A 24,900-nucleotide genomic window follows, 5' to 3' on the forward strand; every position below is an offset into this window, starting at 1 on the left:
GGCGGAGGCGATGGCAGCGACAGCGGCAGTGATGGGTGTCGGAGACCGTGGAGTTCACTGGAACTATTCCTGTGCTCTAGATACCATGTGAGAAATAGAGAAGATTGGGAGAAAATATCCCTTGTGTGTTTAGCCTACACATAGGGTTGTTTATTTATATTGTAAGATACAGGCCAATGCCCTTAATACAGAATAGACTAAGCCCAAATAACAGAAACACACATCTTAACATCTAACACTTACGTTATGCCTTAATTTTTAATTGGGTTTGGGTTTTATTTTAACTGAAAACCCATTGACCCAAGAAAGTGAACTGGTACAGTGGAAAAGACATGGAACAAGAAGGTGAATCAGCATGGTGGAAAACACAAAACAAGAAGGTGAATGGCCTGCACTATTCCTTGATTTTGCTCAATGATCCACGTGATTACGTTGTGCCACAATCTCACGTGGGATTTGAATCAGAGACGTTGTACAAGCTCATAGAATCGTACAATTGTTGTAAATTGTGATCTTAACAACATCGTCAAGAACCATGGAATGCAACAACTAGGTCATGACCAATGAATCGTCACTGTCCCAATAGTTTGACTCGGGTCCTTCACCATTGATATGGTCAAATCTTGATCGTCACTTGAGAATTCTCCAAATGTGTTGGCTCTGCTGCATTTAATTCCTACCGTCAAAGTAGTAGGGAGCCACCATTGAAAAAAAATACAAAAAGAAAGAGAACCCATTTGGCAAAAGAATAATAGAAGTCAAAGCTTAGTGGAATTGAATCCAAATGGGATGTCACCACCTTTTGGAATGGGCTCAAGAGGTTCCAATGACCTTGTCTATGGTGGTTAGTGAACTTCACCGGAGCTATGCGTGTGGGCTACAAAGCCAATGTTGGTGGTGGTGTATGATGGAGTATGGCAATTCTATTGGCGAACCAATTGCCAACTATGATCACTGGCGTGGGGTGCACCTTTTTGACCCACCACTGACCCCAATGGCAGTGGATAGCAGCAGAGACAACTGTTTATGTGACAACAAAAACAGAGCTCCAAGATTGAGGGCTCTAATACTAACTTGAATTATGTAGGGAAGTACAACATTATATTGATAAAAATGACACTATACATTTTCATCACCTCTAAATCGAACTATTTAAAATAAGGAAATTAACATATGCTGAAATAAATGGGAAGATTCTGAATATATTTTCTTCTAATCAATATGGAGATATTGAGGATATTTTTATCATAATAATCTTCTATTTACAACAAAATGTTGATCGTAGCAATTGATTCATGTTAAATACTAGTTTGGTTGATTTTAAGGACTGCTATTTCTCTCTTCTAGCCAGCCAAAATTTTGAAGAGCTCATTTAATTAGTCTGTTGACTTTTTTTTTTCGTAGGACGAGGAGGATATTTTGCAAAATAGTAGGTACTTCTTCTTTTACAAGCATATTTATCATCCTTTGATGATCATTAGTATAATTATTTTTATGTTGGATTGGCTTCATAGTTGTCATTTCAATTCCAGGCTCACTTACAGCGATCTATGCCTCAGAATACCTGATTCAAAGTTCAGGCAATGCTTATTAAGAACGCTGGCTGTTCTATTTGACCTTATGTGTTCATACCATGAAATTATGGATTTCGAGCTGGAAAGAAAGGTAATTTCTGGTTCCTCTTAAGCTCTTAAACGCATATCTTTTTCCATTTATTGCGCCTTCCCCCGTGCTTTGTGCATTGAAGTATTCACGTGGACTTGTTCATCTAATGAAAAGTCACACGGACTACTATTAGGTCAATCATGACTTTCAAATTTTTATTATTTTCTTTGCATTGGAGAAGTCATTCTTTGTTTTCCACTCAATTGCTTAGTCCCTAGTTTTTAATTTCTTACTATCATGAAAGATCTCATTCAACAAGTTAACGTGTAAGTTGGAGAGATACTTTATTTGCTTTTGGATTGAGTAAATCACAAGTTTTTGATAGAGAGTACGCTTCTCACAAAGATTTAGTATTTCAATACGAATTCTATCTAGAGGCTGGGGAAAAATTTATATGTGGTCCTCAATCTCATACGAATGATTGATTTAAATTTCAGGACATAGTACAAAATTCAAATAAGTGCAATGAAGAGATTTCCTGTAGTCCAGGCGCTCAGGAAGTTGATTCAGATGTAAGAGCCTCCAACAATTCTTTGTCCAGTTCAGGAGATATATTACATGGTTCATCTTCTAGGGAGGAATCTGCAACAATGAGCTCTCTGACTGAAACTAGTGGTTCACCATACAGTGATTATCACGATCCAATTAAGGAGACTGGGAAGGAGGACAGTGCAACGTTAAACATTGAATCCCCTTGGTACCATCTTCGTAAAGAAGCTACAACCTTTGTGTCACAGACCCTTCAAAGAGGGCGAAGGAATTTGTGGCATCTCACTGCAAGTCGAGTGTCTGTTTTGCTTTCTTCTGCTGCAGTTTGTACCGCTAGTATATATCAATTCTTGAAAAATTATGAAGAACTCAGTGTGTTTATTTTGACTGGGGAAGCCTTTTGTGGAATCGAAGCAGTTGAATTTAGGCAGAAGCTAAAGGCTGTGTGTGAAAACTATTTCACAGCTTTTCATCGACAAAATGTGCATGTAAGTGCCCTTTAAGGCTTCCCGTACTTCATGTTGCTAGAGTCATATAATGTTGATTGTTCCTTTGAGTCTTGTATGAAACGTAAAATGCATTGTCATTTCTTGTGTCCTATGTGTGCATGGTGATGGTGTTCCTGCTATCATTAAGATTAACATTGATGTAATATTTTTTTTTCCATAAATCTTAAATTTATTGATGTCTAGGTGCATGTCTAATTAATCTTGTAACAGAATATAATCTGAATCATATAAATGTTTTGTATGCCTAAACCCAGAAACATCCACTATATTATTTTGTTTTGACATGTAACCACGTCAGCTATGTCATTTTTGGTTCTGTTGACATCTACTCTCCTTGAAAGTTAAAATTGCTTTGCTATTGTTGTTTGGAAAAGTAAGAATGCTTTAGTTTGCTGAAACTATTGCAAAATGCAGAAGCTAAATAATTCCCGAATAAATTAAGTAAATCATTGTATTTTTTTTTTCTTTTGGCCTTCCAAATTTATGGTGCAGAATAATTACCTATCTAATTGCTAAATCGTTTTTTGGGCTTGTTGATATGCCAGGCTTTGCATCTGACCAATGTCTTAATTCTATATAGTCTCGGATAAAGGATTAAATGATTGTTTTTCTCATTTTAGGCACTAAAAATGGTTATGGAGAGAGAGACTTGGCTAAAATTACCTCTAGAAACAGTACAAATGATCAGTTTTGCAGGACTTATTGGTGATGGCGCACCCTTGATTTCTTTATCCAGTGGCAAATCAATTAATGCCAGTGCATTCCATTCTCATAAATCAGTGAATATGGTTCATACTGGTGCAAGGAAAAATGGGTTTTCCCAGTGGATCAAAAGTGGAAACCCTTTCTTGCAAAAATTACCTAACTCCAATGAAGGTCATGGTTACTCCCAACCTAATGGATTAGTTCATGGTGAATCTGATGGAAGTTCAACCAAATACTTTTATGATGATAGAACACCCAGAAACAACGATTCCAATCACATAAATGGTGCCAATTCTCTTTCAGAAGATGAAGATGAAGATCTTCTTGCTGACTTTATTGATGAAGACAGCCAACTACCAAGTCGAAGTTCTAAACCCTTTCATTCAAGAACTCTTTCTTCACATGGTAATGATGACGAGAATACAACACAAACTGGATCTTCTCTCTGTCTTTTAAAGTGAGTCGCTATACATTTTGCATTAGAGGAATTGGTTACCTTCCACCATTCAGCTTTATTAGTTTTATTATCACTATCAATGGATTAATGAATGTGTTAAAATGTAAGGTCTATGGATAAATATGCAAGGCTTATGCAGAAATTGGAATTGGTAAATGTTGAGTTCTTTAAGGTTAGTCATTTCTTCCTTAAATGAGCTTGCTGTAGATTGCCCAACCTCCCTCTTTTCTTTACACATTACAGAAACATGCTTGGGGGTGTTTTTTTTCCTCTAAATTCTTTTTTCCTGATTCAGTATATTGATGCAGGGAATATGCCAATTGTTTGAAATATTTTTCTATAATATATATGAAACATTTGGTCAGCAAAACACTAGCTCAAGTGGAAAAAGCTCAACTAACTCTCTTAATTGTAAGTGACATAGTGAATTAAATACTGAAAGCATCGGTAGCTAACTCCAATTTTTTAGTTGATTAACTATTAGTGATTGAGTTCAATTGTGACATGCAGATCGCTTGAGAACAGCTTTGTCTAGAATAAACCAAGATTGTGAAGAGTGGATTAAGCCTCAATCGTCTTCACCAACATCTTTGACCTCTTCATTTGCACATGCAGAATTGACACCTACAAACCCGCCCAATGCAAATCTTGGTCATTCCTCAGGCACCTCTTTTGGTCTCACGGTAATTGTTTGAAGTTTTATTTTAGGGAAAACCAATTCTCATGAGCTTTGTATTTCTTTTTCACATGGCTAGAATTGTGATACCTTCTACTATGAATTTCTTTCAATGTTTATTAACTACATGGCATTATTGATTGAAAATTTTCTGCTATGAATGTTTAGAAGATTCCATAAGGATATGAGGTGGGAATTATTGTTTTCTGAAATTTGGCTTAAAACTAATATTATACTCAAGTTTGATTGAGCAGATATGTTGATTTGGATTCTCAAAATTGAGGAGAATACTATCTAGAGGACAAAATGTACTAATAGTTGTATAGTTAAAAATCAATATTTAAGATTTTGACAAGTTTAATGAGTTTGTTATACATATTCTTTTATTTAATTGCAATCCAATACCACATTGAAATGCACTTTATCTTATAAAGTACACGCCCTCATTTTAGAGGAACTAGAACCTAGACTTCAAGTATCTTGTCCACCACGTTAGTACATTTAGCTATCATATGAGCAGTGCTAACAATTTCACATAAATCTAACTGCACAATGTATGATCACATTTTAATTAGGAAAAGCATAATACAGAAAACATCCAACAGCTTCCAAGGGAAGAAATTCCCTTCTACACAGGACAAGCCGTGTTCTGAAACAAAAAATACACACCTCCAGGAGGAACCGTTTTCTCCTTGAAAGATAACCCCTACTAGACTAAATAACTTCCTCTAACCACCCATAAACTGTCCAACTACTGTTAACTGTTTTGTAACTTCTAGTTTTGAACCTTTCTCCTAACATACACCTTAAAAGTCTTATCAGTTAATGGATCGGTTTGTGTTTAAAATAATAGTTAATGGGTTAGTTTATATTTAAAAAAGAAAATTAATATTATTTTATTAAAGCATATAGATGTGTTATACTTTATATAGAAAATCACCTAATCTAAAAATTAAAATTAGTTTACTAATGTTACCTAAATTTTAAAAATACATATTTACTTATTATTTTTAAGCTGGCTAAATTGCCTAATGCCAACACTAATGTTGGGCCATCCGTTTTGATATTCCAAATTAAAGCTTATTCTATATTTATAAACATGCTATCCACCGTATTATCTACTAAGATTGTATTTAGTGTTATGGGTGTATAGTGAAAACTGCAAGTCCCAAATTGTTAAAGATAGTGCTGATGTACAATATATAAGTGGGGGGTGTTGGAGATTAGACATTGATTATAGATAAGGCCAATTTATAATATATAAGTGGATGCAAATCTCACTTTACAAATTTGTTTTGTAGGGTTAAGTTGTACTTAAAGTTTACTTCTTAACTTGGTATCAAAACCATTAAGAACTTATTCTAACGAGATTTGTTATTTATTAGGTCTATCGTGCCACTCACTATTAGGTTACTATTTGACCACTCATTAATGCTAGTTCCATGTTCAAGAGGTATACGTCTCGTTGTTGGAGATCTCACATTGACTAAGATAAGACGAATTGGTAGTATATAAGTGGGTGCAAATATCACTTTACAAGTCAATTTTATAGGATCGAGTTAGGTTTAAAGTTCCTTCTTAATAGGGGCAACCCTCAACCTATGAGCAATCATTTAGGGTTGATTTATGTTCAAAACCCTTGTCTAACATGAGTTCTGTCAGGTTTTTTTAAAGGGTTTTTTCTCTGTTTATTTGTTATGTTTTTGGTTGTTTCAGATCTTTCTTCTATTATGTAGGATAGTTCCAATAAATTAGGGATCATACTCTAATGTGTGATCCAAACCATTTTGCTTCAGTGTAAATGACTATAAATGGCCTATTTTTATTATTTGAATGATAAGTTTGTGTGTTTTGTCTCTCCAACCATCCTACCTCTTTTATATACCTGTTAGATTAACAAGTTCCACATTGGTATGTGAATCTGGTGTGGGGTTTGTAGTCTTGGTTTCACTCCAAGTGCACACTGGCATATTATCAACGAAACTTTGTTTTTTCATCAAAGATTTCGCCCTCTCATGAATTTATGGTATTGCATTCTGTGGTGGCTTATTAAGATAATTTTCTTCATTTATGTACTTTTGATCTTGGATCAATGAGGAAGTTGTGTAAGATATGTTTGTCTCTATAAATCTTTTTAATTGTTTCAGGAAAGATGTGTGGCTGTTGACACTATATCACTTGTTGCTCGAATACTGAATAGATCTAAAGCTCATCTCCAATCAATGCTCTTGCAAAGTAATTCAACTATACTTGAGGATTTCTACGTTCATCTGGTACGGGGAATCTTAATATTTAACTTAGTGGATTACACCATTATGGAAATTGATATCGACTGACTTTCCAATGCTTTGTTGACTATTCATCAAAATTATTGTAAAATTTATGTCGTGGATTAGATTAAGTTGAAAACCTGTTATGTTCCGTTTCTGGGAGGATTTGGAAAGAAGTTAATGGAAATAGACCAATGTTATGTTGCTAAAAACATGATGCAAGAATAGAGTTTCACTGTAAAACAAATTCGAAGGCCTTATTATACTTACACGAAGAGTAACAATGCTTTCATTTTGAAAATGCATGCATTGGTGGCTTTCTAGTTTAACAAACTATTTATCATGGCATCGGAAAGAGTTAGGAAGTGGTGAACTCCTCCCATATCCAAAGCATATTAGATTAATTCTAACTAAGGGTATTGTGGTTGCCCCTCTATGCACTTTCTTGGAGTTCTGACCCTTTGACATTGTAGAAATCCACCTTTTGTTAAAGCTTTTTGTTTTGTAATCATACCTTTATATATAACATCAGGTTGTTGACTTGTAATGGATGATTATGTTTGGATTTTATATTTAGGATGTATCATTTTCATCTGATAGTTTACTTCTACTTGATTCAGTTGTTCTTGTGTATTTTTATATGGAAAGGATTAAGTATGGATAACAGCTATCTAATACGTAAGGATTTCTTTAGGTGGATGCTGTACCAGATCTTACAGAACATATTCATCGGACTACAGTGAGACTATTGTTGCACATTAATGGGTAAGACAAATGTATTGTCAATAGAAGTCCGCAAGGTTGCTTCCGAAGTGTTGCTATTATATATGACTTTTGTGCTATCAAATTGACATCCTCAATGTGAGGCTTTTGGTTTTTGACAAACCATTGGGAGGGGAAGCTATATTATTATACCAAATTAAATTCAATTTAATTAATATTTTCTACTGCATAGTTTGACCAACAATTTCTGTGCAGAAAATGAAAAATCCAAATGTCTAATGATACTCTCTTGTTTTGGTTACATATATAAATCATTCAATTTTAGGATTCCTTTATATTAAAGGAAAAATTTTATTTAAAAATGTTTTGCCGTAACAATTATTTTTGCATGTTGTTTAAATATCTCAAAGCTGTTGTCCAATGAAAGGATTGTATCTGGTGACAGTTGTGCTTTGGAATTTATCCTAAAATGTTACTTTTATGCTTCTGTTTAATTGCAGGCCCCCAAGTCTTTTATTATAAGTAGTGGAAGAACAAATTCAACCTAACTTATAATGTTTTCATATTGCGAGGTCATTGTAGCTAGTTTAAATCTTATTGTTCTTTTAATTTTTATACATTCTTTTACAGATATGTTGATCGTGTTGCCAATTGTAAATGGGAATTAAAAGAGCTTGGCATGGAGCATAATGGGTTTGTATTTTTCGAATCATCTTTATATTTGAATTCCAGGTCTTTTTTTTCCTCTTGGTATATTACTTGTAGTTGCTATTTTATATCAAAGGTAAGCAACTACTGCACACAGGAGTTAATGTACGTGTAAAGATTTATTTGCACAATTGGGATATTTTTCTAATGAAGTTTTTCATTATCAACATTTTTTTTTGTATGTTAATGAATTTTGGGAGAAAAACTTCGACAAACATCCAATCTAAAAACGTAAAGATAGATGGAAACAAAATGGTTGGTTTAATATCTAACACCCCGTAAGAGCCATTTAGGTGAATGCGCAAACCACACACCACACAAGTAAAATGAGGGCAACAGGGAGCAAAATTCAGTTCACTTGGTCCTAGAGGCTTTGGTACCATGTCATGAACAAATCATTCCAAAAACATAAATTGCTGATTGAAAGTGCACGGTTTTGTTCCTTGTCAAGATATCTTCAATATACAACTACAAATGGTACTGGAGGTGCAGAAAGGTGTTTTTATCTCATAAAAGTCTTTGATATTTGAGTCCTTGGAAAAAATAGTTTAACTTCTGCAATTGATTCTGTTGGTGTTATTGAAATGTAACCATATTCGAGTGCTAGGAGATGTTTTTCGGAGAGCGAAAGAGCAAGAATGTATGACATGAAAGGCCTGAGAACCTGAGCCAGGGGTCACAACAGATCCCCTATAATTATAGGTTTGCATCAAACTATGTGGTAGTTCCACAATGCATTTTTTGTAGTTGATATAGTTCCTAGTTGTAGAGTATTGAGAATAAATAAATGACAAGTTACATGTATGGAGACGGATAGAAATCTCATGTCGACTAGAGATAAGGCTAATTTATAATATATAAGTGGATGCAAACCTCACCTTACAAGCCGATTTTGTAGGGTTGAGTTAGGCTTAAAGTTCACTTCTTAACATGGTATCAAAGCTATGGTTAGAGTCTATCCTAGCGATATTTGTTGTTTGTTGGACATGTTGTTTCACCTGCTATCGGGCCGTTATTAGACTACCCATTAATGTCTAGTCTCACGCTTGAGATGATGTCTATACCTCAGTGTGAGAGGGGTGTGTTGGAAATCTCACGTCGACTAGAGATAAGGTCAATTTATAATATATAAGTGGATGCAAACCTCACCTTACAAGCCAGTTTTGTAGGGTTGAGTTAGGCTTAAAGTTCACTTCTTTACAGAGACAAGCTTTCGAAGCTTATGCATCTTTCTTAGGTCCATCAGTGACAAGATGGAGTAATTGAGAGTAATGTGGAAAATCAAAGGATTTAAGTGGAGTGGGTAAACGGATGAGTGCCTTGAGTGTTACTGTTAAGATATAAGGAGAATGGGAGTTTAGAACAATAGTTAGTTAATTAGAGGAACTAACAGATATAAATAGGAGAAGAAAGATATAAGCATAGATTCAGATGTCTTGTCATTTTTATATTGAGTGTTAGCTCGTTGTAAATGAGAAACCCTTGAAGGCGAGATTTTTCTCTTATTCCATGTTCTTTTCACTCTATTCAATAATTTTTTTTCTCTTCTTTCCCATCCCTATTTCCATCAGTGACAAAAAGGTAATGTTCAAGCTTAAGGAAAAAATTTACTGTATAGCTATTCAACTTGCAATGTTACATCAAACTGAGTGTTGGGAGAAAAAAATTTCAAAAAGAAAATAATGTCAATGTGATGGAGAGAATCCTATGTTGAATGAGATGGTGTGCTAGACATGCTATGAATAGCAATGAATGCATTTGGGAAAAGTTGAGGTAGCACCGAAATTGTAAAATAATAGTAGGATGTTGGCATTGTTTGTGCTTTTGTGGAGAAATAAATCAAATGGAGGGTAGACCTATCATTGAAAACAGAAAGAGATTAAAAAGGTAAAACCATTAAGATTAAGAGGTCAATGAATAGTTTATAGACATGATTAAAATGGAACATTATGGAATCACTTCTTTTAGAATTTTGGTTAGAATATACCTTAACTCCACAAAACCAGTTTATGAGATGGGATTGTCCTACTCTTGTGTACCTTAATTTAGATATATTTCTAGTTGATGTAAAATCTCGAACCATCTTATCCATGCAAATGGTCCCTCCCACTTATTAGGAAAAGGCTAGGTTGTTGTTGCAAGTGTTATTTAGCTGCAAATATAGTTATAGGCTATAGAGGTAAACGTTTCTATTTTGCCTGAATTTTATTCTTGGAATTATGGTGCGTCATTTCTGCACTTCTGACTTGTAGATTGTATTGATAGATATGTTGATTTGTTGCTGGGGGAGTTTAAGCACTATAAAACAAGACTTGCTCATGGAGGAATTCGTATAGAGGTATTGTTGTTATTCATTATCTTGGGAGACAGTTATTAAGTGCAAACAAATCAGCTTACTAAATGAATAAAGACTTCTATTTGAAATGTCCACTTTTATATCGTTGAAAAGAATAAAACAGAAAAGTAATCCCTTGTGTTTAAACATTAGTTTTTATCCACAAAATTTGCATCTGTATGTGTAGATTCAAGGCCTATTATTGGATTATGGGCTTGAAATTGTGGCAGAAACTCTTGTTGAAGGACTTTCAAGGGTGAAGAGATGCAGTGATGAAGGACGAGCTCTTATGTCATTAGATCTTCAGGTTATTCCTTAAATATATGATCATTTTCAAGTCCTTTCAATGTTTGTTTGGATTTTGATTTAATGTAGTCGATTATTATGTTAAATAGTTATGCAAACATAATTTAATCTTAATAAACTATTAAGTTATGAGACATATTTTGCCACTGTTTAAATTATTTTTAGACCTTACTAGCAATTGAATCTTAATGTGTCAAATTTGTTTGGGACTTCATTCTTTTGTAACGTAGAGTTGCAGACAATGATCTATAAATTGATCGACCTTCTTACCCTGTCATTTATTCTGTTTTAGTTTTTATATGCTGGGTTTGAATTTGTGTCTTTTGACATTTCAGGTTTTGATTAATGGATTACAGCATTTTGTGTCAGTGAATGTGAAGCCCAAGCTTCAAATGGTTGAAACTTTCATCAAGGTAAAACGAAGTAATAGGAAACACATTCCCACTATTTTGTTGCATATATACAGATGAATTTTTCCACATTGCGGAATTGGTTGGGTTTTGTTGCCTACCTGTTATACAAATAAGTTGGGATCTCACATGTTTGAAACTTCCATTGTACGCGATATGCATTTATTACTAATACACGTCTTGGACTTTTAAACCAGGCTTACTACCTTCCCGAGACAGAATATGTGCACTGGGCTCGAGCACACCCAGTAAGGATATCCCCTTTCCGCAGCATCGATACACATCTGATTGCCTTGAGGTTTTAACTAAGCATTCCAACTCTTGCAGGAATACACTAAAAGCCAGATTATTGGACTGATCAACCTTGTTGCCACTATGAAAGGTTGGAAGAGGAAAACCAGGTTGGATATACTGGAAAAGATTGAATGAGTAGCTGTCTTCTATCGTGCAAGTAAGGCATATAGAATCTTCTGCTCCTTTTCCCATTTGTCTTTCATTTTTGGCAGAGCTCCGTATAAAGGTATTGCATTACTTGGCATATGATCCCCTATTAATTATGGAGTATTTTCCAAATCTGTACTTTGGTGTCTTGTAGATAGTCCTCTGAAAATAAGATGTAATTGTACCATAATTTTACTTTAATATATATATATATATATATATAAATATTTTTTTTTCTTTCTGGTAATTGGGGTAACTGATCACCACCTTCTAGATTATTCGCATCCTCTTCTATCAAAGGCGCACAATTTGCACATATTCCTATTTTAGTGGAACGTAATGTGAGTGAATTATCATACAAAAATCTTGTATCTATCATTTTCTTTCTAACTATTAATAAATTTTAGCATGATTTATGCCTATGAAGATTGCAGAGTGATGTACTAATGTTGAAACACAACTTGAATGTATCCATTCTTGGTTTTTTTATATTTTGGGCCTCATTATATTTTTTGGGTCAGTAGTATAAACTTTAGTTACCAGAAAATGAAGTAATATCCATTTAATTGTTGGTTCTCCCATATTATATCCGGTCTATACCTGTGATGAACTATTTCAAGTTAGGATGTGAATGTTAGATTTGCAAGAATGGCCAAAGACAGGACAAGACGCTAGAGAACATAAGGAGACTGGCTAGATAGAGAGAAAGTTAGGGAAGACAACAGCTCGTTTTTTTTTTACCATGTTATTTGCATTTTTATTTCTGTTTTGATTCTACTAAGTAAAATTGTGACAAAACTACTACCGTAAGTGGTCTCTTTGATAACAAATTTGTGGCTATTTATTTTGATCATCAAATCAAGATATATTATATTAGAAAGGCGATGTGGTAAAAGACATACCACAAACAATATACAACCACATACCAAACTGAAAAAGTAACCCACCAACTAACCACACTGTTAGAATATGTGTTAAATATAAGTAGGAAGCAGTTGTATTGGAAAGCTGCAATGTATTGTACCCATGAGTTGTACCCATCTCTGTACCTAGGACTCTAGTTTGATCTTTACTCTTCCCTATATTCTTTGTATCAGAATTCTATCAATATAAATAGTATAAAAATGAGTAGATTGATTAGCTCTCTCAAGTTCTCTCAAATATAGTCTTTTATTTATCTTAACATTTTACTGAGTGACAATGCCAAAAGAGTACTTCTCTAATTTCTCTGCAGTTTTAAGTTCACACGGCATTTGTTTACCTTTCCTCACACAACTCAGCAAAATGATATTGCAGAAAAAAAAATAGGCATTTGGTTGAGATTGTCCATACCTTATTGCTTGGTGCCAATATACTTATCCACTCTGGACGATGCTATCTTAACTACTTGTTTTCTTATTATCAAAATGTTGCCCTCTTCTCTCAACAATGAAGTTCCTTATTCCATTCTTTTTCCAAATGGTCCTCTCTTTCATGTTTCTCCCCACATGTTTGGTTGTGTATGTTTTGTCTCCAAGTTTCAACAAACTCTCTGCCTGTGCTATCAAGTTTGTCTTCTTGGGCTATTATTGGCTTCAAAAAAAGATATTGTTGCTGTTGGAAGTCCTACATCGACTAGAGATAAGACCAATTTAAAATATATAAGTGGGTGCAAACCTCACCTTACAAGCCGGTTTTGTGGGGTTGAGTTAGGCTTAAAGTTTACTTCTTAACATGGTGTCAGAGCTATGATTAGAACCTATTCTAGTGATATTTGTTGTTTGTTGGACATATTGTTCCACCCGCTATCGGGCCGCTATCGGATCATCCATTAATGTCTAGTCTCACGCTCGATATATATATACCTTGGCGTGGGGGGTGTTGGAAGTCCCACATCGACTAAAGATAAAGCTAATTTAGAATATATAAGTGGGTGCAAACCTCACCTTACAAGCCGATTTTGTAGGGTTGAGTTAGGCTTAAAGTCCACTTTTTAACAGTTGTTACTCTCCTAAAAACCATGAAGTATTACATGTTTGTTAATGTCACTTTCTTTGAACAAAGTCCTTCTCTTTGTCTGTTCAAAATGCTTCCTCTGTCCAGCAGGCCTCCCCATTTTGTTAGTTGAATCTTTTGTGCCTCACACTCCTTAAAATTCCAATCATGTTCAAAGTCCTCTTGAACCATCATCACCTACTCTTATTTGCTACTAACGTAGACCCAAATGACTAATCCATTACTCTAATGTGAATCCTCTTCATTACGTTCTTCTCTGTCGTCACTCAATACCATGAGTCCTAGCTCCGATGATTCATCTTGGCCCATTGTCTTTCCAAAAGGTACTCGTTTGTATTGTAGTCCACATCCCATTTATAGTTTTCTTGGATATCATAGGATTGTTTCCTTCCTATTGGTCTTTTATATCATTTGTGTCTTCTATTACTATTCCCAAAAATGCGAAATAAACACTTGATTATTTTGGATGGCAACAATTCATAATTGCAGGTTCTTGACTAGAATAACACATGGGAGTTTGTTCACCTTCCACTTGGGAAGACCTTGACTAGAATAACACATGGGAGTTTGTTCACCTTCCACTTGGGAAGAAGACAGTTGGATGATTTCATAGTATATAAGTGGGTGCAAATCTCACGTTACAAGCCAGTTTTGTAGGGTTGAGTTAGACTAAAATTCAACTTCTTAATATGGTATCAAAGTCATGCGTTAAAGTCTATCCTAGCAAGATTTGTTATTTGTTGAGTCTATTATTCCACCAATTATTGGACCACTATTAGACTATTCATTAATGTCTAGTCTCATGTTTCATATATATATATATATATATATATATATATATATATATATATATATATATATATATATATATATTTCTCGATGTGAGGAGGATGTGTTGGAAGTTCATCACTGGCAAGAGATAAGGTAATTTCATAGTATATAAATTAGTGTAAACATTTTCTTACAAGTTGATTTTGTGCGTTGAGTTAGGCTTAAAATCTGAGTTTATATTCTTAAATTTTGCCCCGATGGTGAAGTTTAGGGTCTTAAAGCACACTTAGTTGTCAAAGGATACATTCAGATTTATGACTTTGATTATATGATAATTTTCTCCCGTGGCTGTAATGACTATTATTCATCTTTTCTTTGTCCTGGCAGTTATGCGTATTTGACCACTTCATCAATTAGGTATTAAAAACGCTTTTCTCCATGGTCATTTGGAGGAGAATGTTTACTTGGAGCAGTTTCTTGAGTTTGTTGCTCAAAGGGAGTTTAGTTTGGTTTGTAAGTTGCACTGCTCTCGCTATGATCTCAAGCAATTACCATGAGCTTGGTCTGGACAATTTAGCTACATTGTTCAAACCTTTGGACTGAAATCTTGTGAAACAAATCATTTAGTCTTTTAGTGTCACACCTCTTGGAGAATGTGTCTACGAAATAGTATCCGTTGAAGATATAGTCATTATAGAAAATTATGCTAACCAAATATCTCAGCTAAAGGATCACTTGTGTAAACATTTTCAAACTAAGGATCTTAGAAGTCTTATGTACTTATTAAGTATTGAAGTAAGCTCAGTCAAAAGGTGTTGCAATCTTTTAAAAGAAATATGCTCTACATATCCTAAAAGAGACAGGTATGATTACAACCTTTTGAGACCCATCATCCATTGATGAGATCAACATTGGCTTTCACTTGAACACTCGTATCTGCCCCTTCCACCTTTCCTCCTTAACACTACTCCTCGTCGTGCAAGTCTGGACCTTCTCCTTGTGGCTTTTGCTTAGTTTTTCTTTTGTTAAACTTGCCCTTGGCCTTTCCTTTCCCAAACTGCGTAGAGATGTTATTTTCCAAGATCTAGCCACCATTTTGTGTTGTAGACTCCCTTTTTTATCTTTGTTTCTAAACCTTGGGATGTCATGACAGTGTCTAGTTCCTTCTTTAACTTCCTTTTGTTACTGGTGAATCTCACAAAACTGAACCTGTTATAATATTGTTAGCCACCTACAGCCAACTTCTCTTCTCTTGCTCTCGCTTTTGTTGTAATTTGTGAAAACATAACAATTGTTGAAAAATTGCGATGCTTGACTTCTAGAATTAAACTGACTGAGAGTGCACGTGTAAGAGCTAAGACACTTGACTTCTAGGATTAAAATGACTGAGAGTGCACGTGTAAGAACTAAAACAGTTCATCCCTAAGATATACAAAAAAACGTAAAAAAGGTGCAAATAGAGATACAAACTAATAATTAAACTTTAAAGTCAAAATAACTTTACAATTGATTAGGATATCTCTAAATCTTAGTATATTCAAATCAACAAAACTGAAACCTATAATCAATATTCTTAGGACAGTTGTGTTGTTTTACAGATCAATTTTTTGTTCTTAGATGTACGTATATTTCAGAAAATTTAAATTATTTTCAACTAAATAGTAGAAAACTGGAAAGAAGTAATTATCTTCTAGTAGGTCGATTCAAATACATGCTACATTATAAAAGAAGTAAATCAATGACGATAACTTGTTTCATCAGGTAGGATAGATTACATATTGAGTCGCAAATCTAGTGCTATACACAAATAGTTTATTTCTATTTTTTTTAAATAATTTTTCTATCACACTTTTCACGAGTATTGTATTAATTTTTTTTCATACATGGTCACAAAGTGAAGGGTTGTGTTTGTTGAAACACTAAGACATTTTATTCATATATGAAAAGTGTAAGTTACAAGGTTATGGTATTATATATATATATATATATATATATATATATATATATATATATATATATATATATATATATATATATATATATATATATATATATAGAATACCATTACAGAACACAATGACACAATATAACCCACTTCTCAAGTTGGGTACACACACAAAACAACATCAAACAACAACATAAACTTAATACATTTTAACACTCCCCCTCAAGCTGGAGCATATAAATCATATGCACCAAGCTTGGAACATATAAACTGAATCCTAGGCCCTCTTAAAGACTTAGTAAAAATATCTGCAAATTGTTCATTAGAATTGACAAATTCTGTAATGAGATCCTTGGACAATAACTTCTTTCTGATGAAATCACAATCAATTTCTATATGTTTTGTTCTCTCATGGAACACTGGATTGGAGGCAATGTGAAGAGCTGCTTGGTTATCACAATACAACTTCATAGGCTTGTTTTCACAGAATTTTAATTCTTGAAGGAGTTGTTTGATCCACATAAGTTCATATGTAGCTATGGCCATAGATCGGTATTCAGCTTCTGCACTAGATCGAGCAACAACACTTTGTTTCTTGCTTTTCCATGATACAAGGTTCCCTCCAAGGAGTACACAATATCATGTGGTAGATCTTCGATCATTCGGACAACCAGCCCAATCTACATCACAATATCCTTCTAACTCAGTACTTCCCTTGTTCTCATACAACAGTCCATGACCTGGATTCCCTTTTACATATCTAAGGATGCGTACCACGGCATTCCAATGATCAATATGAGGATTTTGCATAAATTGGCTCACAACTCCCACTAGATAAGAAAGATCAGGTCTTGTTATGGTGAGATATATTAGTTTTCCAACCAACCTTCTGTATCTTTCTGGATTTGAGAAAGGTTCACCATGGTCTTTCATTAACTTTTTATTTGAGTCCATAGGATTATCAATGGGCTTGCAATCTGTCAGACCTGTTTCCTCCAAAATATCCAGGGCATATTTTCTTTGTGAAATGATGACTCCTTCTTTTGATTGTGCCACTTCAATACCAAGGAAATATTTCAACCGACCTAAGTCTTTGGTTTGAAAGTGGTTGAACAAATGATCCTTTAATTGAGCAATTCTCGCAACATCATTTCCTGTAATTACAATATCATCAACATAAACCATAAGATAAACACATTTATCAGGAGTAGAATGCCCACATCGTTTTAATCCGAATTGTTGCACAACATGGCTAAATTTACCAAACCAAGCTCGAGGTGATTGTTTCAAACCGTAGAGTGAACGACGTAATTTACAAACTAACTTAGACTCCCCCTGAGCAACACAACTAAATCCAGGAGGTTGCTCCATGTATATCTCCTCTTCCAGATCACCATGAAGAAAGGCATTTTTAATATCCAATTGGTGAAGTGGCCACTGTCTAATGGCAGCCATGGCAAGAAATAGACGAACACTACTGATTTTGGCCACCGGAGAAAAAGTATCACAATAGTCGAGACCATAAACCTGAGTATATCCCTTTGCGACTAGACGAGCTTTAAGACGATCAATGGCACCAGTAGGACCAACTTTAATAGCATATACCCATCTGCATCCCACGGGTTTCTTATTAGGAGGAAGAGGTACAAGTTCCCAAGTGCCACTTTTGTCAAATGCCTACATTTCATCAATCATGGCTTGTCGCCATCCAGGGTGATCAAGTGCCTCATGAACATTATTAGGAATTTTGATGTTAGAAAGGGAGGAAACAAAGGAGAAATATGTAGGAGACAGACGATGGTAACTTCAAAAATTATAAATAGGATAAGGATTTCGAGTAGATCGAATACTTTTTAGAAGAGCAATAGGCCAAGCCGGATTTGAGTCAAGAGAGGACGAGGAGGATGAACTTGAAGGATCCATGGTCTAGGAATCTGATGGAGAAGGAGCTGAGTCTCGAGGACCTTCAGGCAAGGAGGAAGGTGGTTCAACAATATCTTGTGCATTCTGAGTTTGAGCTGAAGATGGAGAAGCGGGAATGACCAAGGGATCACATAATGGTATAGGAAGCATCTCTTCCTTGGAAGACAAGAAGAAGGGTGTATCCTAAAAAAGGTGACATCAGAAGACATATAATACCTTCTTGTGGAGGGAGAATAACATCTATATCCTTTCTGAATGTGAGAATATCCCAAAAAGACACATTTAATAGACTTGGGAGAAAGTTTATCAAGACCAGGAGAAACATTATGGACAAAACATGTACACCCAAATACACGTGGGGGAATATGATATAGGGCGTCATTTGGAAAATTAACAAAATAAGGAACTTTATTCTCAAGAGAGGAAGACGACATCCTATTGATTTGAAAACAGGCAGTGAGGATTGCATCCCCCCAATGATGAACAGGAACATTAGTATTTAACATCAGGGAACATGCTGTTTCAATGAGATGTCTATTCTTTCTCTCAACTATGCCATTTTGTTGTGGAGTGTGAGGACATGTTGACTGATGTAAAATTCCTTTGGAAGATAAAAATGAAGAAAATGCAGCAGAAAAATATTCCTTAGCATTATCACTTCTGAGAATTTTAATTGTCTTTCCAAATTGATTCTGAATTTCATTAACAAAGGACATAAAAATGGCTAAAAGTTCAGATCTCTCTTTCATAAGATAAACCCACGTACATCGAGAAAATTCATCAATGAAGGTTACAAAATAGTTAAAACCAAAGGAAGTAACTCGACTCGGTCCCCAAATATCAGAGTGAATGGTAGAAAAAATAGACTTACATCGTGTCTTAGATTTCTTTGGATAAGAAGATCTAACATGTTTTCCTAACTGACAAGACTCACAATCTAAGACAGGAATGTGTTTAAGACTTGGAACCATCAACTTCAGCTTAGACAAATTTGGGTGACCCAAACGATCATGTAAAATTTTAGGAGATGAAGTTGAAATGCAAGAAACAAAAGAGGTAGGTTTTAGGAAATACAATCCTCCTGACTCATATCCTTCTCCAATTCGACGACCCGTACCATGTTCCTGTATGACAAAGGAAGTAGCAATAAAGGTTATAGAACAATTTAATGAACGTGTCAATTGACTCACGGACATTAAGTTATAAGGACAATGAGGAATATACAAAACATAATTTAAGTTCAGTGAGGGAGATAAAGACACTTTGCTGATTCCTTGAGATGTCAATTTGGATCCATTGGCAATAGTAACTAACTGAGGAACTTTTTGAGAGGTAATGGAGGAAAACAAACGAGTGTTACCAGACAAATGATTTGAGGCACTTGAATCAAGAATCCATGAACCTTGACATTCCGCAGATTGTGAGATACGTGCACTTGACACACTTGGCACTAAAGGAAACTGACAATGGCCAGTGGATTTGTCAGACTTGTATCTCAAAAATTCTTGATACTCTTCATTTGAACATTGCACATACCCACTTCGACTACCATGACATCCTCCATTAGTTTCGTTCCTTGAAGTGGCAGAGATAAGGAGACATTAGTTTTAGTAGACGATGTCATTTTAGATTTGTGAGTAGGATCCAAAAAGAATCAAGTTCTTATGGCTATGGGAAATCAGAATCCCTCTTCAACCATACTAAGAAATGAAGCTCATCAGTGTGAAATTTAAGGGAGAAAATCCTAGGTGCAAACAACAACTACCAAACCAGTGAAGCAAGAGCCAAAACACACTGAGGAAGCTACGACGAAACTGTCTGCAATGGCGCAGTGTCGACCCAGTACAGAGAAGACGGCGTGTGAGGAACACGCGCCGGAGATTCGCCAGAAACAGGCGGCGCGTGAGGACCACGCGCCGGGAACTTGCTGGAGATAGGTGGCGTGTGGCGGCGCGTGAAGAGGAGTCTGCTCTTGACTCCGACGAGGTTGGTCGTCGCTCGAGAAGACGATCCAGATCCGTTGGTCACCGGTCAAAACCGTGACGGTGGCCGGACGGTGGCCGGCGTAGATCAGAGAGAAGCTGCGCATGGAGGAACGTGTGGAGGTTTCTGAGGAAGCGGCCACCAGGGTTGGGTCGCGCTTCTCTAGGTGAATCGAACCCTCAACTTTGCCTGACAAACAGCGACGGTGGACGGCGGCAATGATAGCATCGACGGCGGCGGAAACTGGCGGCGACAGTCGTGGCACACTGGGTCTGGCTCTTGATACCATGTTGAAACACTAAAACATTTTATTCATATATGAAAAGTGTAAGTTACAAGGTTATGGTATTATATATATATATATATATATATATATATATATATATATATATATATATATATATATATAGAATACCATTACAGAACACAATGACACAATATAACCCACTTCTCAAGTTGGGTACACACACAAAACAACATCAAACAACAACATAAACTTAATACATTTTAACAGTGTTAAACAACCCCTTGATGCCTGCCCATCATAGAAAATATTTTTGTAATTTCTGGAACGAAAATAAATTTTGTGCCTACACAACTTGTAATTGCAACTGTCCCCTTTCCTTTGACTGAGATATAATCACCATTGCCTATTCTGACTTTGGTGACATCAATTGGTTTCATATCTCTAAAGAGTGTCTTGTCAAAGGTCATGTGGTTAGTACAACCACTATCAATTAACCAAGATTCACTTGAAACATTGGTTGAAAAACAAGTTGCAACAAAAAGTTGATCTTCCTCCTCTTCATTTGCAATTTGAGCATCTTCTTCCTGCTACTGATTTTGGTTCTTACAAATGACAGCTTCATGTCCCAGTTGATTTCACTTTATGCATTTAGCATCTGGTCTCCTCCAACATCTGAATGGAGGGTGACCCATTTTGCCACAGTGTTGACAAGGAGGGTAATTTTTCTTTTCACCCTTTCCTTTGTTATAATTATTTGCACTGCTTTGATTGCTGGCGGGATGATTCTTCTTGTAGTTTTTTGCTTGTTGGCTCACGGCTAGAAGAGCACCTTCAATAGTATAATCTTCCCTCACCAATTTTTGTTGCTCTTAGGCCTGGAAGGCATGTATCACTTCAATAGTATAATCTTCCCTCACCAGCTTAAAGACATGACTTTGCTTTTGCTTTCCGAGTTTTCTTCTCTTTATGATTTTTTATCTGGGCCATAGTGGGATTGTCAGGCAGTGGAAGGATTTCATAATCTTCTTCTATGACTTCCCAAAGATCTAAAGCTTCTAGGTAAGCCTCCATTTTAACTGCCCAAAGATCATAGTTTTCCTCATTGAAAATTGGAAGAATTGCTTGGGAGAAGCTTGTTTTAGAATCCATTCTAAAGGTCTTGTGAGAAAAAAGCTCTGATACCAATTGTTGGTTTTTTTAGAATAAAAACAGTAACACGCTTGAAGCTAAAATGCTTCTGTATTATTAATTCAAAATAATAAGAAACTGGTGCAATATTCAAAACTTAAAAGTAATTACCCACTAATATTTTTATCCTAATTTTAATCCACTACTCTAACCCATAATTAAAAAATTAACTAAATCCTAAAAATAAGGAACAAACTTTAACTCAATTAAAATTAAAAATAAAATATTCCTAAAACATTTTCTTAACAAAAGACGTTAACGGAACGTTTTACATTTGAAGGAATACACTATTATTTCAAGACGAATCCGATCACAAGTAATTGTTTTTCTTATTTAGGAAGAAAACCGAAAGACAAATGTACGTTCGAGTTTAAAAAGTTATATATGATTTTGCGGATGTAAAAGAAGAATGACCCTGCATGATAAACGACAAACAAGGACGAAACGTTAACAAAAAAGAAAGATACCAATTTGAATACATTAAATTGGTTTTTTTTCCAACGTAATGTTACACTCTTTAAAAAGTAACATCAAGTAACTATATTGGTTTTTCAAAAAATTAGTTAATATGAAAATATTAAGGAGTCTTATTTGTTAAGTAAGAAACACTGTTATCTCTTTCCACTGAGTTGTTGTTTCTCTCTGTGTCATCCTGTTCTAACTTGTTTGTTGACTCCAGTTTCGACATAAAATAAATAATTAAGATATAAAAGCACCCCACTTACACAGAGGAGACAATCTCAAATTCCATGGTGGTCTTGTCATTTTCACAATAGATGGGTGCTTTATTCTTCTTCAAGAAATTTTGCCATACAGAGTGAGAGGGAACAAAAGATAAGCAAAGAGCTAGTGGCCCATAGGCCACAGAGAATGAAAGGGATAAAAGAAGAGCTACTTGAACTTTCTTATACTGCTAACTTCAACTTCAACTTCCTTGGTTGCGCCAAGGAGTTAAACTTACACAATACTGTTCTGAAAGGATATCATCGTGTATAACCCGATAATAGATAAAGAACAAGGAAGTTGCACAAAAGTCTAAATTCGATGCAGAAGCGAGTGACCTAATCATAGCTGTGAAGATAAATTCTAATACCGATTTACGTTTACTTAAGTTTACAAAATCAATTTCTGAAGTAAATATTATCTCTTTACTTGTATACTTTGTTTTCTAGTCATATCAATATCATGAAATGATTCACAATAATGAAATATCCTAATGGTATAGTTTTATAAAAACGTTAATTAATAGCATTTATGTCCCTTCTTTTTTAAAAAATTATTTAACTACTCATTGTTGTTATGAAATAAAAAAGGAGTTATTATAACACGAATAGAAAAGGAATTGAAAGAGTGTGATTCATAATGTCATGAGATTGGTGGTATAGCTAGTCATGGACTCAAGATCATTCTGTATAGAGTTAGGCATTTTACTAAGTGTGACCTAGCTCGACTTGAAAGGATGATGCGTATTTATATAATGAATTGATCCCAAATAGAAAAATGGTGAATTGGATAATCTAAGACATTGCATTATGCTAAAAAAAGTCAGAGTGTTATCTATACCTTTATAACAACTTTTAGAGTAAGTAATTGTTTATGGACACATGTATATAAGTTGGTAGAGGTAAATGGTGAGATACTTCTTATAAGAAATAGATAAGAAAATAAAAGACAGGTAGCGTAAATTGGCCTCAATCAATAAGAGTGGTCCTGACTATGTCCCTTGACAGAAAAAACCTTTGTTCTTGTTTTTGGAATTCGTGAGATATTAGATACCATATATCTGTCTAGTTCCTTTCAGGATGTTCAAAGTAAAGCCCGAGCTTCATAGAGATGACAAATAAATTTATTTTTTTACATATATTTCCTTTATGAATTCGTCTTATTGATAATTTCTTTTCAATAATGAATATAAATAATATTTAATTTTTTAAAATTAGAAATGAAGATGAAAATATTCACGAATATTTGCAATATTAACATATTATAGGTCTAGATTATAATGCATAAAATAGATGTAAGTTTTATTTTATTTTATAAGATTGTTTTATGAAATTGAGTTAAGTTTAAAATTTATTTTTTAATATTGTATTAAATTCATGTGTTAAAGTATCACGACAAAATTTATTGTTTTTAGATCTATTATTTCAACCGTTATCATACTATTATGATCACTCATTAAAGTCTCTTCACCATAGACATCGTGAAACTAGATGAAAATATGGAAAATAATGGAAGATAAAACCCTAAAAGTTGAAGATCGGAGCTTCCGCATCCAAAATCTACCTCCGAGGGATGAAAGGAGTGTTTCTACGCCTTTTTCTGTCAAAAGATCTGAAGCCTAGGTCGTCCAAAACCTTAAATAGTTCATAAAAATAACATAAAACAGGTCCAAACTCACGTCGTCGGAGGCACACAAACGTGATTGCACCTCTAAATTGACGCTCCGCGGTGGCGCTCAGGCGTTAAACAGTAATGAAAGAGTGTATTGAAAGTCTCACGTCAACTATTTATCATTTATAATATATAAATGAATGTAAATTTTACTTTAAAATTCAATTTAATAAATTGAATTAAACTTTAAAATAGGTTATCACTCAGTAAATTAACTTTATTCATGATGGATATGAAACTTTCATCACATCTTTCTCACCCCGAACTATATAAATCTCAAAGTACTAAAGATTAATAAATAATCCTATAATAGCCTAATAATAGATAAAATAATAAATTTATTTTAAATTATTAAAACATCTTTGATAACTTAAAAACTTATATTAATTTTTCTTTCATCTTTATTTTGGTAACTTATTCATTTATACTCTTTTTAATAATCATTTAACATTTATTCAATTATTATTTTGTATTTTTGCTTGATATTTATATAATTATAATTTCTTTATTAATATTTTATATTAAATATATATATATATATATAATTCTGAATATTTAATAATATTATATTTTTTATATGACTTTTATTTTTTGTTTAAATTATTTATTAATATTTAAAATAGTAAAGGATGACATTTTACAAATATAATAAGAGCAAGGATAAGTTTTAAAAAATTATCAGTATCAATTAAATTAATTACGCAATTAGATCTTATAGATATGATTAGATGAAAAATAAAAGACATTAGACAAAGAGATA

The 24,900-nt window shown here is 34.3% G+C and overlaps 1 protein-coding gene across 2 annotated transcripts in view; it reads left to right on the forward strand.

Moving 5' to 3' along the window:
- The window catches only part of LOC108340332 (uncharacterized), a 28,592-nt gene extending 16,661 nt beyond the window's left edge, over positions 1 to 11,931 (forward strand). For both annotated transcript variants that reach the window (XM_017577631.2, XM_017577633.2), the window contains 15 exons: positions 1,405 to 1,433; positions 1,533 to 1,665; positions 2,103 to 2,642; positions 3,284 to 3,825; positions 3,934 to 3,997; positions 4,134 to 4,236; positions 4,336 to 4,508; positions 6,649 to 6,774; positions 7,466 to 7,536; positions 8,125 to 8,187; positions 10,468 to 10,540; positions 10,725 to 10,844; positions 11,179 to 11,256; positions 11,451 to 11,501; positions 11,581 to 11,931. In XM_017577631.2, the coding sequence (XP_017433120.1) occupies positions 1,405 to 1,433; positions 1,533 to 1,665; positions 2,103 to 2,642; positions 3,284 to 3,825; positions 3,934 to 3,997; positions 4,134 to 4,236; positions 4,336 to 4,508; positions 6,649 to 6,774; positions 7,466 to 7,536; positions 8,125 to 8,187; positions 10,468 to 10,540; positions 10,725 to 10,844; positions 11,179 to 11,256; positions 11,451 to 11,501; positions 11,581 to 11,682 (2,268 nt within the window). In that variant the 3' untranslated portion in view covers positions 11,683 to 11,931. The remainder of the gene's footprint in view (positions 1 to 1,404; positions 1,434 to 1,532; positions 1,666 to 2,102; positions 2,643 to 3,283; positions 3,826 to 3,933; positions 3,998 to 4,133; positions 4,237 to 4,335; positions 4,509 to 6,648; positions 6,775 to 7,465; positions 7,537 to 8,124; positions 8,188 to 10,467; positions 10,541 to 10,724; positions 10,845 to 11,178; positions 11,257 to 11,450; positions 11,502 to 11,580) is intronic.
- Positions 11,932 to 24,900: the final 12,969 nt, after the last annotated feature.

Source organism: Vigna angularis, chromosome 5 (assembly GCF_016808095.1).
Source record: "Vigna angularis cultivar LongXiaoDou No.4 chromosome 5, ASM1680809v1, whole genome shotgun sequence".
Lineage (NCBI taxonomy): Eukaryota > Viridiplantae > Streptophyta > Magnoliopsida > Fabales > Fabaceae > Vigna > Vigna angularis.